The sequence below is a fragment of the Phalangium opilio genome, unplaced genomic scaffold (genome assembly GCF_054372755.1).
Source record: "Phalangium opilio isolate 3A_F unplaced genomic scaffold, DU_Popi_V2 ptg000082l_1, whole genome shotgun sequence".
NCBI classification, from domain to species: domain Eukaryota; kingdom Metazoa; phylum Arthropoda; class Arachnida; order Opiliones; family Phalangiidae; genus Phalangium; species Phalangium opilio.
Window position 1 is genome coordinate 11822038 of NW_028324189.1, and position 16401 is coordinate 11838438.

Genomic DNA, 16401 nt, shown 5'->3' on the forward strand with positions numbered 1-16401 from the left:
GCGGAAAATTTAAATAAAACAAACGCGTGCGGCGTATCCTACATTCCTTTTTGTTAAATTAAATTTCATTCCAAAATTGTCAAAAACAAAATAACGCAACAACAAATTGATATTTTATATGTTCCAGTTTTTATTTGTTTTCTTCACAATACATTGCTTCTACAAAACCTTTGAACAAATAAAATTAAAATTAAAATTAAAAATTAGTGCCCATTTTTTTTACGTTAAACATTTTCCAATTCATGTCCTTCGCAATATAAGCATTTTTTTTTCTTCATGTTTTGTACTAAATTTCCAAACTACGTTGTTTAGTTACACAAGTTGGCAATGCATACACTGACAAGTGCTGTATAATTTAGATGACCAATTATTTTGAAGTTTTATATAACTTTCAAGCTCTATAATGCTTCTTTATAACACAGGCACTCTGAATTAGAAGTTTGTGCGAAAGATATATTTTTCCCCATAGCGAAAACCGAAAAAAGTTTCGTTTTAAACTTTGTCGGATCGATAGCGCAAAAACTTCCATCACAATATTGTTTTCGCACTTTTTTTTAGTTTATTTCTTTTTTTGAAAAGCGGGTTTATAAGAAGCTGATTAAATTAAAACTGACTAGAAAATAATAAACGTGGAAGACTAATCTAATAATTTCAGAATGCCTAAGTTTATTTTATTCGCATTGATTTATCGAAAACAAAATAAGCTACTTCAAACCATACTGCTTACGTAAAGACTAAAATAACTACGGTAACGTGACAAAAATCGTAATAAAAATGAGAGTAAATGGTCCGGGTTAAAAATATTATTAAAAATAGTAATCAAAAATTATTATTAAGAAACATTTTTCACCCAACTAAAAACCAGTTTCAGATGGTTTCGCATTGCATACCGTTAAACATTTTATCAAATAGCGAAAAAAAAAAAAATGTGTAATGTAAATATAATTTTTAGTAAAACATCAAATTAGTTACGATTAAATTAAACTCGATATACACGTATACCAAAAATGACCAAATATCCCAATTAAGGTTTCGTTAATTTATTACACAATTAAAAATAAAATCTATGCCTACATATTGCAAAATTTAAATTTCCATCCAGTGTTGAACGTAAAATTTACTTTTTTAAATATTTGTTTTCAAGTGCGTGTTTATTTTTATTTACGTATTTGTTATTTCTTTTGTGTACAGTAATAGTTATTCTCGTTTAGCTATGATTATTTTAATCTCTAAGGTTTCATATAAATATTTAAAGGCATTCTAGCAATATTCTCTACGTTTGTTTTTATACTTACTCCCTTTGTATTTATTTTTTAAGTTAAAAATTCACTGGTCAACTCTGATTTAATTTTAATTTTAATATAATTTAAAAGCTTGGGGGGGGAAGGCGAGGAAAAATTGAAAAAACGATAAACTCGATCTCTTATTAGGTTTTATTTAAATTACAATCAGGTAGGTGTTAAGGGCATCATTCTCAATAATTAATTGGGTTTTTTAAACTCTCTCTTTAACCATTTAACAATCAATATCTGGATTAAAAGGATTTAAATCTAAGTTTTTGTTTTTGTAAGTTGATGACGCGAAATCGTTAAATATTTCGCGTCATTATTATTATTACGCAAATCTTCCGTTTTGTATTACCAGTAGTACAATTGCGAGTCAGTGCACAAAGTGTAACGTCCGTAAACAATTAAAATAACAACCCCATCATTGTACATTGAGAAAGACACATTTTTTAAAACCATTTGAAATAAGAAAAGAAAAGAAAGTAAAACGTAAAATTACGCGTAAAAATGGAAGCACATAGCCAAAGTTAAAGATATATATTTTGTTTTTTTTTCTTTAGTTGAATTGTTTTATTTGTTAGCGAAATATCGTTTTCGCGTGTTTATATTAAGAGATTCTCCGTTATACTATTCGACATACCGTACGTTCATTTGTTAAAATAATTTATTATGTTCTTTTATCTCAATCGATACCTTAGGAAGGAACTAATGACAATTTTTTTATATTATATCTAGCGCTAAATTCATTTTTGTTTTGTGTTATACTACTATTATGTTGTTTTGCGTGTTACCGGTATACTGGTCTTCGAAGATCAGAGAAAAATTTGCGGGAAACCCAAAAATAGTGATTTTTTTTTTTTTTTCAAAATTATTTATATTATTGTATAAACAAGAACATTTTTCATTTTTTAATATAATTAATAATAATATTATTATTATTATTATTAAAAAAAAAGAAATACCAGTAGTTTCTTCCAGTAAGGCACTTGCAATTTAAGAAATAATACACGTGGATATTTTGTAGTGTTTTTTTTTTTAATCTTATGTTAAAAAAAACGTTGCGCAAGTCGCGGGGATATATTTCGGTTAAATTAGAGATGATCTATATTTGAATAGAATTGAATTGAACTCCATTCAAATATAAAACAACCTAAAAAACCTTTAAAAGTACGTCACGTCGATCGACGAGACTTGTAAATTTAAAAATACCATACGTAGACGAAACATTATATTCCAAAAAGGATAAAATACGATATTCTTTTCTTTTTTTTTGTCATTAAAAAGCGTACAAACAGCGATTGCAAACCGGATTAAAAATAAATTGGATTTAAAATGTATTTACTAACCTTCCGTTGAAAATAAAAATATTATTATTTTTTTTTTTTTTTGTGATGTTGGTATTATTTATTTATTTATTACAACCTCATATTTGATAAACATTTCTGCCTTGAGAAATATTTCCATAGTAGTTCTTTTCAAATTTTCGTTTTTCTAAAGTGTGATGTTGTTATTTGTTGTTGTTGTTGTGTTTATATTAATTAAGTTGCGTGTTTGTTTATTTATTTATTTATTTTCTTTTAATTTCACGAGACATCTAACACCCAAAAGTGGAGTGGTGGTGGGAGATTTTTTTATTTTATTTATATCTTGGTCTAGGGCCTATAGTACTTTTGTTTTTTTTTTTTGGTTTTTATTTAAAGATCAAGCCTGGGTTTTACTTTATCTCTAAGTACGTTATGTATTGTGTTATAAATTTTTCTATCAGTTTTTTCTTCTAAAACATTGACTCTGATATTGCGGTGAGCGGCGCGGCGTTATGAAAAAAATCATAATCCTTTTAGACCTACCTACCTACCTACCTACACTCAATCGTATCTGTGTATAAGCTTGACCAACCAAAAATATCATTCAAAAAAAAATTAAACCCATAAACATTACCCAAAAATCTTACGTAACCAACCCCTTCGAAAATCTTTTTCTAAAATCTCCACTCACTTACGATACAAAATATAGTCCGCACTTTAACTAAAAATAGACGTCAATTTTTATAATATTTCTTCAAGTGCATTTTACGTTGTTGTTACGGGCAGTGAATTCCTTTTTACGATGATACCTGATTTTTTTCGAAAATACTTTTGGTTGGGCACACTTACGCGATACGTCTCCGAGTTGGTACTGGTAGCAGCCATTCAGTCATACCTTATTTATATTAAAACTAAAAAGCATTTGTTTGTTTGTTAATTTGTTTGTTTGTATAATATTTCGTTTTTATCGCTTTATGTTACGTTATATAATCTTTCACAATAGTTTTGATGAGTTCTGATTCAGTACGTGCCTTTATAATCATTTGTAATACGTTTGCGTGTGTTTGTTTATTTATTTATTTATTGTGTTGTTTTTTTTGGTGTGTTGTGGTGTAAACGTGTTTCGTACTTTCCAAGTCGGTATATAATTGGTTATATGTATTTCTTTTTTTCTTATAAATTAAGTTTTAACAAATGGTCGTATGTAGATTGATGGGGTTTTCCACTATGTGCACTTCTCGCTTGTTGTTCGGAACTTGGTTGCAGCAGTTCTCAACCCGATTTTCCTCCTGGGAATTCTGTTGAGAATTACTCAGTTTACGGTTGGTCATACAAGGAACTGAAAGAGTATTGGGATAAAAGAAAAACATAATTTTACCACGACGAACTAAAAAAAAAATATTCTACTAAAAGCAATATTTTTTCGAATTAATTTTTTTCCTCTCCTTCCTGAGTTAATTTAATTAATTTTGATTAATTATCATTCGCAATTTTGTTACAGCAACCCCTTTCTCAATAACAATAAAACTATATCTTTAGGAGTTGATTAAATTTATTGGCACTTAAAAAGTTTCAATGCTTCCTATCATTGTATTACGTAAATACGTGCTATAATAAGTTCATAAGATATGTTCATTCCATAAGTCTGACTCTGACACTACCTATATAAGTTCGTAATGCTACTGAGAGACCTACAGCTCGGGCTGCTAGTTGGAGTACGACAAGCGAGAATTGAAGTCCTACACTCGGTCGGTTAATTTTGCAGGACAGTCTGTACTAAGCCTCATCAGGCTATGATCTACCTCACTCACTTCATGACAAGCTCTCATTAATCAGTGACAAACTTATGGTGAACATATCTTATGAACTTATGGTGGCTATATTAAATGGCACTGCTATATACGTAAGTGAATTTGAAATATGCCAAAGAATACTATACTATACTACATTGAATCTTTTATTAAAATCATTTCATGAATTGAATACACACAGTCAATGAATTGAATTGAATTTCATGAAGTGATTTCTTACCAATAAATATCAAACTTCTATTTAATCGCGTCGCGTTTAAATTAAAATTAAATTAAATCAAAGACAAGCTGATGTTTTTATAACAACAATTTAGTCTTTAACATTGAAACCACGAAATAATTAATCTATTCTTTTATTTATAACAATTATCACGGCACTTTTAAAGTTTGTACGATTTATATTATCAAACATGTAAAAATTGAATTCTAAACGAGTAACTGCGTGTGTAGTATTACGCTATTGCAATGGAACTGTTCTTCACAGTGTCTAAACACGTAGCTAAGTGTAACACTGGCTATATTAAACGATTAAGATCATTTAATTATTAAATAACAACACCGATAGTACACTTTTGTCTAGCACTATGGAAGAAGTATACGTTTAAAATCCTTCGCATCAATCAACTTTAATGTAAACCAAGATCTGGGGCTGCTGCAACGCACATCGTAAAAAGTATTGAAGAAAAGCTTTATTTATTATCATTATTTTTTTTAATAGCAATTATAATTAAAAAAGAAGCCATATTCTTAAAATATTCGTAAAAGTTAATGGAAGGCAGAAATTGAGATTTTAAAATAAATAAATTAAAAGAAAGGACTACATAATCATGCTTAATCTTACTACGCAACCAAACCATGAATCAAGACAAAATAAAGTGTAATTTTTTTCAAAAAAAAAAAAAAAATACCGTTTCAAAAACAGGCAGTGGTTTAAGTACAGTTAAAAGTTGCCCGTTAGTTTAGTTTAATTTAATTTAATTAATATATCGTTAAAGGATTAGTTGAAATATTATTTCAAATATCATGTCATGTCATGTCATGGGGGAAAGGGCGGTCCAGGTCATGCGTTATAATACCACCACCTAACCAAGTTCCCGCGTTAAGTCGTTTTAAATTCATCAATATAAATATTAGTAGTAATAAAAAATCATAAAGCACAATAATCGTACGATTAAAAATAAAAATCAAAAACTTTTTTTTTCTATTAAACTTACGGGATTTAAAGCGCTAACGAATGAATATTTTGAGCACTTATTAAAAAGATTTTTTTTAAAGTATTTTTTTTTTTGTGTGTGTATGTTTTTGATCGTATACGATAAGTTGTAAATTTTCGAGTCTTGAAACAACTGTAGATAGATTTAGGACTCGTTATAAAGCCTGCGTCTCAGACTTAAGTCGCAATCTTAAGAAAGCCTGTAAATATTATAAATAATCCCCTCTTAATGACCTATTATTATTATTATTATTATTATTTTTCACATCTTTTTTTTTCTCCGTTAACTTAATATATTTTTTGTAGGTAAAAGTGACAATTAAACACTGTACTTGAACCACAATTTGTAAGTTTTACAAATTTACGTAATAGACTATTTAAAAGGATCGTTTCGTGTGAAATTAAGTTTTAAAATAATAATACAAAATGTCGTCAAAAGCGTTGAACGTTTGCGAGGGGTCGGACGTTCGGCATTTTAGTGTACGGGATTTTGAGATTTCAAGATTTTGACAAAGATTTTGAGATTTTGCCCCAGAGATTCTGACTCAGATTTTAGAAATCTGGAAATCTAGTCCAAGATTTTAAGATTTCGGGATTTTAAAGGAAATTTTCAGATTTTGAACGCGATTTTCAGATTTCGAAGAAGATTTCGGGATTTTGTTCAGGATTTTCAGATTTTGAAGGAGATTTTCAGATTTCGAGGAGATTTTCGGATTTCGAGGAGATTTTCTGATTTTGATATTTTAGGATGAGATTTTGGGATTTTACGTTAAGATTTCGGGATTTCTAGGTTTTAATGTGAGATTTCGGGATTTTAGGTGAAGATTTCGGGATTTTAGGTGAAGATTTCGGGATTTTCAGATTTTAAAATAGGGATTTCGGGATTTTCAGATTTTAAGGTAGGGATTTTGGGATTTCTAGATTTTGACGTGAGATTTTAAAATTTTCAGATTTTGACGCGAGATTTTAAGATTTTTAGATTTTGACGTGAGATTTCGGGATTTCGAGATTTTCGAGAGAGATTTTAAACAGATTTCAATCGAAGTGTACGGGATTTTGACAAACGTCCGACCCCTCGAACGTTTGTAACACTATTATTTACCGTCCGATTTTGATGAAATTTAGATCATTTTAAAGCTATTAAAATGATCTATGTCGTTAAAGTGTTTAAAACGTAATTTTACAAGAACTAATCCCATTAAAAAAAACCCAAAAACAATATAATACACTAACAAACTTTATCAATATAATACAATAACGTAAAAAATAAAAAATAGGAATTTTATAAAAAAAAAAGTCACCATTAAAATAATTAAAGCACTAGATATACAGAGGTGAATATATAACTGGTACCGCGAAGAAATTGATTGATTGATTTTTTTTTTAATTGTTTGGTGGGAATTCGTATTTACCTTCGCCGCAGGACGAAGCGGAAGATGATTTGCGTCGACACTGGTTCAGGGCTAATGTTGTGGAGTTTTCAATAAGAGGCCAATTAGAAAGAGGTTAATAACAAATTCGTATTGATAACGTGTCTTTCGTAAAACCATTTTATTTACAAAAACAAAAGATATGTGCCAAAATTCTTCTAATATATCATAAAAATTAATTTTAAGCTTACCATATCCCAAGCCTTGAAGAAACAGGGTAAGAGCTTCAGCCACTTTGCCTGGCTGCTCCTCTAGTACCATGCCGCAATCAGAAAGCTAAACGCAGGCGCAAAACAAAAAAAAAACCATCGTAAGACGTCACCCCAAAAAATCTACGTCGTGGATGAAGTGTACGTAAGACTAAAAAGTGGTGTACCTTCATCCACGTAGATTTAGTGGGATCAAGACGCCCATTCATGGTGACAGTGTCTTCAAGATGAGGGGAGCAAGCGCCGGACATTAATAGAACCGGGCATTTGAAATTCCTGGTGACCTCTTTCTTAGTCGGGTCCATTTCTCGAAGAATACCGATATCTGTTCTCCTGAGATATTAAAATCCCTAATCAATCACTATCCTTCTACTTTAAAGGGCTCCACCAGAGGCTTGCGGGGTCTCTATCCTTACACGTGCAAAACGGCTGACCGCCTTTTACCTCTTCCAAAGGCCACCGCGCCCGCAAGCCGCTGGTGGAGCCCTTTAACCATCAAAATTCCTAACTCTAATTCAAACTTTCCGTACTTGATAAATGCGTCAATGAAAAGTGAAAGGTTATGGGCATTTATGGATTTATTAAAGTATTGCCTGTAGACTTGGGCTAAATCGTGATTGCGTTCCTCGGAACACTAAGAAATTGACAACAAAATGTACCATTTCCTTCAAAAGTGGGGGTATTGGTTTTTCTTCGGGGTTGAAGGCGTTTATTTACGCACCTTGCCAAAATGATGCCACATCAGGTATTCCTGGGTCGAATTGGTCATGCCTGAGCTTCGCAGATACATGGCGTTTAGTTTCTGGTAGCCCCATTCTGTCCAGCCCGCTTGCGTAGAAGTTGCATTGACCAGAAACATACCGTCAACGCAGTCTGGGTTTTCAAGCTAATGGCGCGACCCCAAACATATTTCTCGTGAATTTCATACCAACAAACCCTACAGCGAGCAACTAACCAACCAGTGTTCATTACAAATACATTACAATAGAGCTATCTCAGTTGTGACGTCAGTGCTTAGGTGAAACATCACAGACTTAGCTTTGGCTTGGTACCGTTTTGGTTCAATAGCATGAGTGACGTCACACTAAGACTTCCGAGATAGCTCTATACCTTACATTGAAGCAGGGTTCGGACGAAATTTTTATATTGAAAATCCCTGGACTTATCAAAGCTTGTCCCTGACCAAATATTGCCAATATCCCCAAAGAGAATATAGGGGAGGAGTGGAACCTCCCCCGCTTCACAAGCGTAAATAGTTATGTCTCGCCTAAATTATACTAGCGGTACGAGGGAGTTTCCGGCTCAGTCGCGCCACCTACGATATCATTTAATGTCTCAAACGGAAATGCCTCGGTACTGCGCGTTGAAGATGCGCGGTAGAAAAGAGTGACAAGTTTTGCCCCATTTTCCACTCCTCCCCTATATTCTCTTTGATATCCCTGACCAGCAAAGCGCGGGTCCAGTGGATCCCCTACAAGGTGACGAATTCCAGTTTTGGCTTGGCGAAGGCAGTAGGCATTTGTGGACATCCCGGCCACTAGGCTTGGCCAAGCTAAACCCGGAGTTCAGGAGGAAAGTCACCATCTAGGGGATCAACTGAACCCACGCTTTGCTTTTAAGTGTTTACCAGAGCCCACTTCATCACACCTGGCATATATTTAGCATTGCTCGAGGAAATCATGGTTTGATATACCAAACGAAATAGGCTGACCTATCCCTAACTTTTTAGGACAAAACTTTAAATCCCAGACTTATCACCCCCATTTCCCAAATCCCCAACTTCTCCAGGTTTCGTGCGAACCCTGAACCCTGGATAGTGACCATTTTGTAATGAACCCTGCTAGTTCATGGTAGGTACAATAAAAGTCAACTTACGGCAAACCTAGCTAGAATATTTGCTCCTGCACCCACACCAAAACCAATGAAGTGTTTCACGCTATTCGTACATACATTGAAGGTTAGAATTCATACTAAAACCCATATAACCTTAATTCACAAACACATTAATAAAAAAAAGCCCTAACTTGTAAAACTTCATCACTGGCAGTATCATTTCGGCGAGTTGGTCCATAGTAGGGTAAATAAACCTACGATAATTTTGCAAAAATTTTACATTTCCCCGGTATCTCTAAATATTAAAATATTTTGGTTTGTTACCCTTCGGGTAAAGGTGGAGCACCTTCTTCTTGCCCAGGCGCGTTAATATGATAAACGCAAAAACTTTGCATTAACGTTCTCATTTCAGGGTAATTGATAAAGGCTTGGAAAGTAGAGACGTCTAAAAACAGACTCGCGTTTTTAAAACCCAAACCAACCAAACCATAACCCCCATGATATCATTCATTTAACGTACGATTTAGACCAATATCGTGATAAGTAAATATTGCTGGCTTATTACGTTCTCCCTGTACGGCCACCAACATGGTGCCAAAAGGGGTTTCAATGCGGTCCTCCTAAAAACAAATTCACGAAAACCCGACAATTTAACACGCTACATTCCGAAAAATCTTTCGAAATTTTTAAAATTTAAATTAAGCGCAATTTAAATTTATTTAAGCGACGTTGTGAAAGGAAATGTAATTTAAAGGCCGACTTCCATCGAAAAGTGTTCTAGCGAACTGAAAACCGAGCATTTAGACTAACAATGGAGCGACCGTGCCGATTTTCGAATCCCCGCTGGGGTAAAAGATGGAAGGGTTCTAGCTATAGCTAACTGAAAGCCGTGTAAAGTGGGTTCTAGCGAACTGAAGATACACAATAGAAATCCTTTTAAATTTATTTCCTCTCGAATTTTTGCTTTCCCCTGAAGGAAATTCTCTATTGCGTGTCTTCAGTTCGCTAGAACCACATTGCACGGCTTTCAGTTAGCTAGAACCGTTCCATCTTTTACCCCAGCGGGGATTCGAAAATCGGCACGGTCCCTACTCCATTGTTAGTTTCGATGCTCGGTTTTCAGTTCGCTAGAACTCTTTTCGATGGAAGTCAGCCTTTAATAAAGCAAATTAAATTTAAAATAGGGTACAAGTACCTCCATAATCAAGGTACCAGAAAGATACTGAGTGCATAGGATAGAATAGAAAAGAGTCACACTTAAAAATAAATCTAAAACACAGACTAACACTAACTCTGGCTAAAATGGCATTAATTATAATTAAAACCCGAAATTAACTACGCAGTTTTTTATTTCTCACCGTTTTTTCCCAATAAATGTTTCTAGACTTCATGAACAACATTTTTATATTAATTCAAAAAAAAAAAGAACGCGACTCCAACACCGACTACAAAGTGTTTCAATCCGTTGCAGTTAAACAATATTCCAAGAAACTACTTTTAAGACAAAAATCCAATAGGAAGGCCATAATCTTAAGAATATCTCGTAAAATATTGCGATATTTAATTAGTTCCAAAGATTATTGCAAAATGGTCATAAATAAAACACCATATCGAAGCCCCCCTGCTAAGACAACTGACAAGTCACACCAAACCGAAATAAAAGGTTATTCAACTATTTTGACTCATTTTTACAAGGTGCAACATACTGTTGCCAAGATAAGTGGCTTTGGAAACAGTTATTTTACGTAAGGTAAGGTTCTGTTCAAAATTTTCTGTAATCATCAATGGGAACTATTTTGGTTATTTCCGCAGTACCAAGAAGTGATATCTAGTTTATTAGGAAGGAATAAATTAGCCACATTTCCAGCTTTATCTCCAGTCCAAACGTAGGTCCGGAGTTAATCCCCGCCTCTAAATTACAACCAGCATCTCATTGGTTCTTGAAAACTCACGTCAGCGCGGCGACGCGAATGACGAAAATTACAGTCATATTTTCGGACTGAGGAGAGGCGAAATAGCCCAGTCTCCTTTTACGTTCCCCCCCCCCTTGTATTTTGAAAGGGGGACTGGGACTATGGCGCGCGAATGCATAGGCATATTATACCTTCTCCCTAATAAACTAGATATCACTTCTTGGCAGTACGTAAAGCTACGTTTTATTTTCCAACCTTATTTAATATTGAATCATTTCATATAAGATCAATGGATTATGTTAATTTTTAGTTAATTAAATTCAATAAATGCCTATTTTTAATTTTATCATTTTAATTCAACAATTTTCCCATTCATGGTGCTTTCATCAAAAGTATATAGAAAGCATCTGCTACTTTATAATCCTATAGACCATTTCGATGTAACGAAGAGGCCGAGGGAAAGGCACGGGGGGGGGGTAAACTTTGCCTTCCATCTCTCTTTATAGCGCCTGCGCTGAAGACTTTTTGAATCACGAGAGTGCGCAGATACGGACGGCAATGTATCAACCCCACTGGGGGTTGCCTACCCCCTTTTTTACGGCTTGGTTCCCTGTGCCGCGGTCGGGAAGGTAAGCATACGCAGAGGGGGGTCGACACTATTCTGGGATGAAGGAGGGGAGGGTCGACACTATTCTGGGATGAAGGAGGGGAGGGTCGACACTATTCTGGGATGAAGGAGGGGAGGGTCGACACTATTCTGGGATGAAGGAGGGGAGGGTCGACACTATTCTGGGATGAAGGAGGGGAGGGTCGACACTATTCTGGGATGAAGGAGGGGAGGGTCGACACCATTCTGGGATGAAGGAGGGGAGGGTCGACACTATTCTGGGATGAAGGAGGGGAGGGTCGACACCATTCTGGGATGAAGGAGGGGAGGGTCGACACTATTCTGGGATGAAGGAGGGGAGGGTCGACACTATTCTGGGATGAAGGAGGGGAGGGTCGACACTATTCTGGGATGAAGGAGGGGAGGGTCGACACCATTCTGGGATGAAGGAGGGGAGGGTCGACACTATTCTGGGATGAAGGAGGGGAGGGTCGACACTATTCTGGGATGAAGGAGGGGAGGGTCGACACTATTCTGGGATGAAGGAGGGGAGGGTCGACACTATTCTGGGATGAAGGAGGGGAGGGTCGACACTATTCTGGGATGAAGGAGGGGAGGGTCGACACCATTCTGGGATGAAGGAGGGGAGGGTCGACACTATTCTGGGATGAAGGAGGGGAGGGTCGACACTATTCTGGGATGAAGGAGGGGAGGGTCGACACTATTCTGGGATGAAGGAGGGGAGGGTCGACACTATTCTGGGATGAAGGAGGGGAGGGTCGACACCATTCTGGGATGAAGGAGGGGAGGGTCGACACTATTCTGGGATGAAGGAGGGGAGGGTCGACATTATTCTGGGATGAAGGAGGGGAGGGTCGACACTATTCTGGGATGAAGGAGGGGAGGGTCGACACTATTCTGGGATGAAGGAGGGGAGGGCTCCTTATATTACACGGCGCGACTCGCGAGCGAGTTTCAACGAAGTGCGCTTTACTTTTTGATTTTATATCTATATACTTTTGCTTTCATACGCTATGGGAGCGGAAAATTACTTGACCTTTATTATCTTATAATATAAATTAACTTTTCCACACAAAATAATTCTGCATGGGCTCGTTAAACGTTACTTTCAGCTCCTTACATCAAAGCTTAATGTAATAAAAAAGGAAACTATGGCCCTTTCTTAATTGTTCTGATAAGATTAAGTTAGCGCCTAATAAACAATTAACATTAAAGCGTGTGTAACACTTAATAGCATTAATTCCGTAATTATTATTAACACAATCTAAAAATAGCCTTATCTTTAGCTAACCTATCATTATCAACTAAGACACACAAAATGCGAGATAGTTGTCAAGTTCAAACATACCTGAGAGTATGAATCGCTCCTCGAGAGCGAACGGATAAGTGGAAATTGTAATTCCACATTTCGTAGTTCTATATCATCCATTTTCACTGATCAAATTTCCAAATCTGCACAAAAGAATTCTAATATTACTTATAATATATTCAATCACACATAAATAAATCTGCAACGCTTGTTTTAATTTAATTTCATTAGTTTAATCATGGATGAAGGATGCGCGTGAGGAAATTTGTTTTCACTCTACAGGATAGGCAACTCCCTATCTCGGGCGACAGCTTATTCTGTATATACTCTGTTACAACATCGGTTGTCAGCACGCGTAAAGCTAGGTCTCTATGTAACCTAGCTTTGTGCGTGCTGACAAGAGACAATAAACTTCAGGATTTTCAGGATTTAAAATATCCGCGAGATTTTTAGCTCGAGTGCACGGAACTTTAGGCTTTTGTTTCAAATACGTGTAGTAGGCTATAGGCAATTACACACGTATTTGAAACTAAAGCCTAGAGGTCCGTGCACTCGAGCTAAAAAATTCGAGGATATTTTAAATCCTGAAGATCCTGAAGTTTTTGGTCTCTTGACAGCACGTACAAAGCTAGGTTGCATAGAGACCTAGCTTTTCGCATGCTGACAACCGATGTTGTAACATAGTATATACAGAATAAGCTGTCGTTCGAGATAGGGAGTTGCCTATCCTATAGCGTGAAAACAAATTTTCTCACCCGCATTCTTTATCCATGGTTTAATTATTTAAAGGTTCAACAACCACAGATGAAGAATGCGCGTGACGAAATCTGTTTTCACGCTATAGGATAGGCAACTCCCTATTTCTGACGCCGGCAGCTTATTCTGTATATACTCTGTTCTAGCTTCGGTTGTCAGCAAACGCAAAGCTAGGTCTCTATGTAGCGTAGCTTTGTGCGTGCTGACAAGAGACGAAGGAAATAATACGCTCAGTATTTAAATCTCGTGATTTTAAGTCCTGAAAATCAGTATTTCTTTCGTCTCTTGTCAGGACGCTTAAACCTACATTACATAGAGACCTAGTTTTACGCGTGCTGACAACCGTAGCTGGAACAGAGTATATACAGAATATGCTGCCGTCGGAGATAGGGAGTTGCCTATCCTATAGACTGAAAAAAATTTCCTCACGCGAATTCTTTATCCATGGTTTAAATATCTCTTAAAAGTTAAAATTTTCTCAGAATAACCAAAGAGGCCTGTTAAAATTTCCTGCTTTAATTTACCTAAAGCATTTAACAGTGAATTAAAAAAAATCCCTTCAAGATCTGTGAGCTAAATTTTGTAAAAGATCCGAAGTTTGTTTGGGCATACTCTTTCTTATAAATTGAGCTTGTATATCCAAAAAGATAAGTTGACATACGCATTTCTATTTTAGATCACGTTTTAAACCATTTTGAAATTGGGGAAAAAAGACTGAAGTGTTTATGGTCTAAGAGGTCTACATGTACACAATAAAAATGGATATTTCGTCATCTCCGTCCGTAACTAATAAATTTGGCAATCTATACCTACCAAGGTTATTTTGCTATAACTAGGGTCAGTTTCATATTTACTAAATGACAGTGATTCTAATAGTTAAATTTTAAGTCTAAAATATATTTTAAGTCAAAATATCAAACTATAAATCTAATCTACATCTCCGATTTTTTTTTTTTAAGTTCAGTAAAAGGTTAGGCGTCAAAAATTCCTACAAACCACGTGGGTATGATTTAAACACTCCGTTATTCCTCACAAAACTCAAGGGTATGGGAGAGGAATTATAAATTAAAAAACCAGTTATTGCACTCACTACCTTGGGCATATCGTTATAAAATAAACATGATAATATAATCTTTGATATAACAACTACAAACTATATAAATTCATAAGTAAATCTTCTCCTTTGGTTAGACAAAAATCCAAAATGGCCTTTTAAGGAAAAATTAAAATAGCTTTCAGACGCTGTAATGGCTACAGCACAGCCACTACAGCACAGGCTACTATAAAAATTCTACATGTATATGATCTAAAAATAGCAGCCTTCATGGAGACCTACTGGGTAGAGGGTTTTTCTGGGTAGGGATTCTGACTCACATAAAATTTGATGTCAAAATCATCTATTCATTCATTCAAAGTGATTTTTCTAAATGCTGACTCTCACAGCTAGTTTTATGTTAATTAACCTGATAAGCTATGCTAGGTTTCATAGTTCATATTCTTAGAAATTAGTCATACAATTGAAATTTTAACTCGATTTTCAAAATATAACTATAACAAAAGCAATACTTGAAATATACAAGCTAGATATACTTAGATAGATTTAGACTTTTAAAGCAAATAATTTTTATGGGTTCAAGATTCTTCTAAAAACCACAACACAAGGTGAACTTAATTCTTTCAAAGATTCCAAAATTTAGTTTACCCTCAAAGATATCAGGATTTACGAGTCTAATATTATTAACTAGTTAAGGACTACAAGAATCCTAATTTTGATCTCTAATTTTAGGTTGACCTAAAGGGCTAACCGTTTCTCCCACACCCAGTCCGACAGACCAAGGCCTATGCCCCCTTCACCGCACAAAATCGGGGGAAAAGTTTTAATGATAATCTAAATTTGGAAACAGTGAAAAATGAATCCGTCATGCTAGGGCAAAACCTTTAAGTGTAATTTTGACAAGCAAAGACATTTCTATCGTTTCTAGGGCGTGGGCCTCAAATTTCTTATAAGAAAAAAGTCAATACCCTTTCCTCGAAGTTGACCTACACTGCCCGCCGCTCGACTTTACTCTGCCGCTGTGTAATAAGCCTAAAACGTTACCTAACTTAGGGAATCCAAGGAGCGTGCGAATCCCCCTTTTCCCCTTTGGCAAAAATCGGCCATAGGCCAAATCAATAACACCAAGGCTTAGCAAACGAAATCACGTCGTCGTACCAGGCTTCACTGCCTTTCGGGTCGATTTACAGTACAAGAAAAGGTTAAATAAACTTAACACTTACTTTATGTTGAAATTAAATTAAATACGACTGTAAGGCCTGATCTTTTAAACAATAGCTATTATATTCAACCGGATTAACTTTTTCCGAAACAAAAACACAAGTTAACGGACGCGGACAAAGAAACGCGGCAGCATAGACGAAAATACAGCAACTGGCTTCTTTCTGGCCCCAGAGAATGTTTGGGGCTCAAAACAGGGGGTGCGGCCGTTACGTCATTGGATGACAGAATACGTGCTGCCAACCGGGTGCGATTTTTCACCAAGGAGTCGCGTTGTTTGGAGTATATTTCAAAAGCTTTAAAGGTACTGTTACAATTATCTTCGCATAGGGTAATATTACTCCATGGAATATAATTTAAAGTTGACGACTTTGGGCGGGAAAGTCAATGATCACGTGGTTCTATGAATTCCTCCGCATCGACGCCTGACAAAA

General features: G+C 35.4%; 1 protein-coding gene across 4 annotated transcripts; it reads right to left on the reverse strand.

Moving 5' to 3' along the window:
* Positions 1-106: 106 nt before the first annotated feature.
* On the reverse strand, positions 107-16124 carry MESK2 (misexpression suppressor of KSR 2). Of its 4 annotated transcripts, none has more exons than XR_016371325.1 (13): positions 15970-16123; positions 12976-13079; positions 9607-9706; positions 9411-9531; positions 9278-9340; positions 9129-9189; positions 7975-8139; positions 7784-7887; positions 7421-7586; positions 7236-7320; positions 7027-7077; positions 5616-5814; positions 3752-3929 (listed from the first exon to the last, which is right to left on the reverse strand). XR_016371325.1 is itself a non-coding variant. In XM_089848758.1 (12 exons), the coding sequence occupies exons 2-12, from the start codon at positions 13054-13056 to the stop codon at positions 3778-3780; spliced, it is 1149 nt and encodes a 382-aa protein (XP_089704884.1). In that variant the 5' UTR covers positions 13057-13079; positions 15970-16124; the 3' UTR covers positions 107-3777. The 4 variants fall into 4 exon arrangements, 2 of the variants coding, with proteins under 2 accessions (XP_089704884.1, XP_089704885.1); XR_016371326.1 differs by having other exon boundaries at positions 3752-5053; XM_089848758.1 differs by lacking the exon at positions 5616-5814 and having other exon boundaries at positions 107-3929; positions 15970-16124.
* Between the last annotated feature and the right edge of the window lie 277 nt (positions 16125-16401).

Excerpts from the sequence above, each read along its gene's own strand:
- MESK2 (XM_089848758.1), bottom strand. The coding sequence starts at position 13,056 with ATGGATGATATAGAACTACGAAATGTGGAATTACAATTTCCACTTATC. Across the intron at positions 9,707-12,975 it reads GGAGCGATTCATACTCTCAG|GAGGACCGCATTGAAACCCC; the intron begins GTATGTTTGAAC and ends ATTTGTTTTTAG. Across the intron at positions 9,341-9,410 it reads GCTCCACCTTTACCCGAAGG|GTTTATTTACCCTACTATGG; the intron begins GTAACAAACCAA and ends AAATTATCGTAG.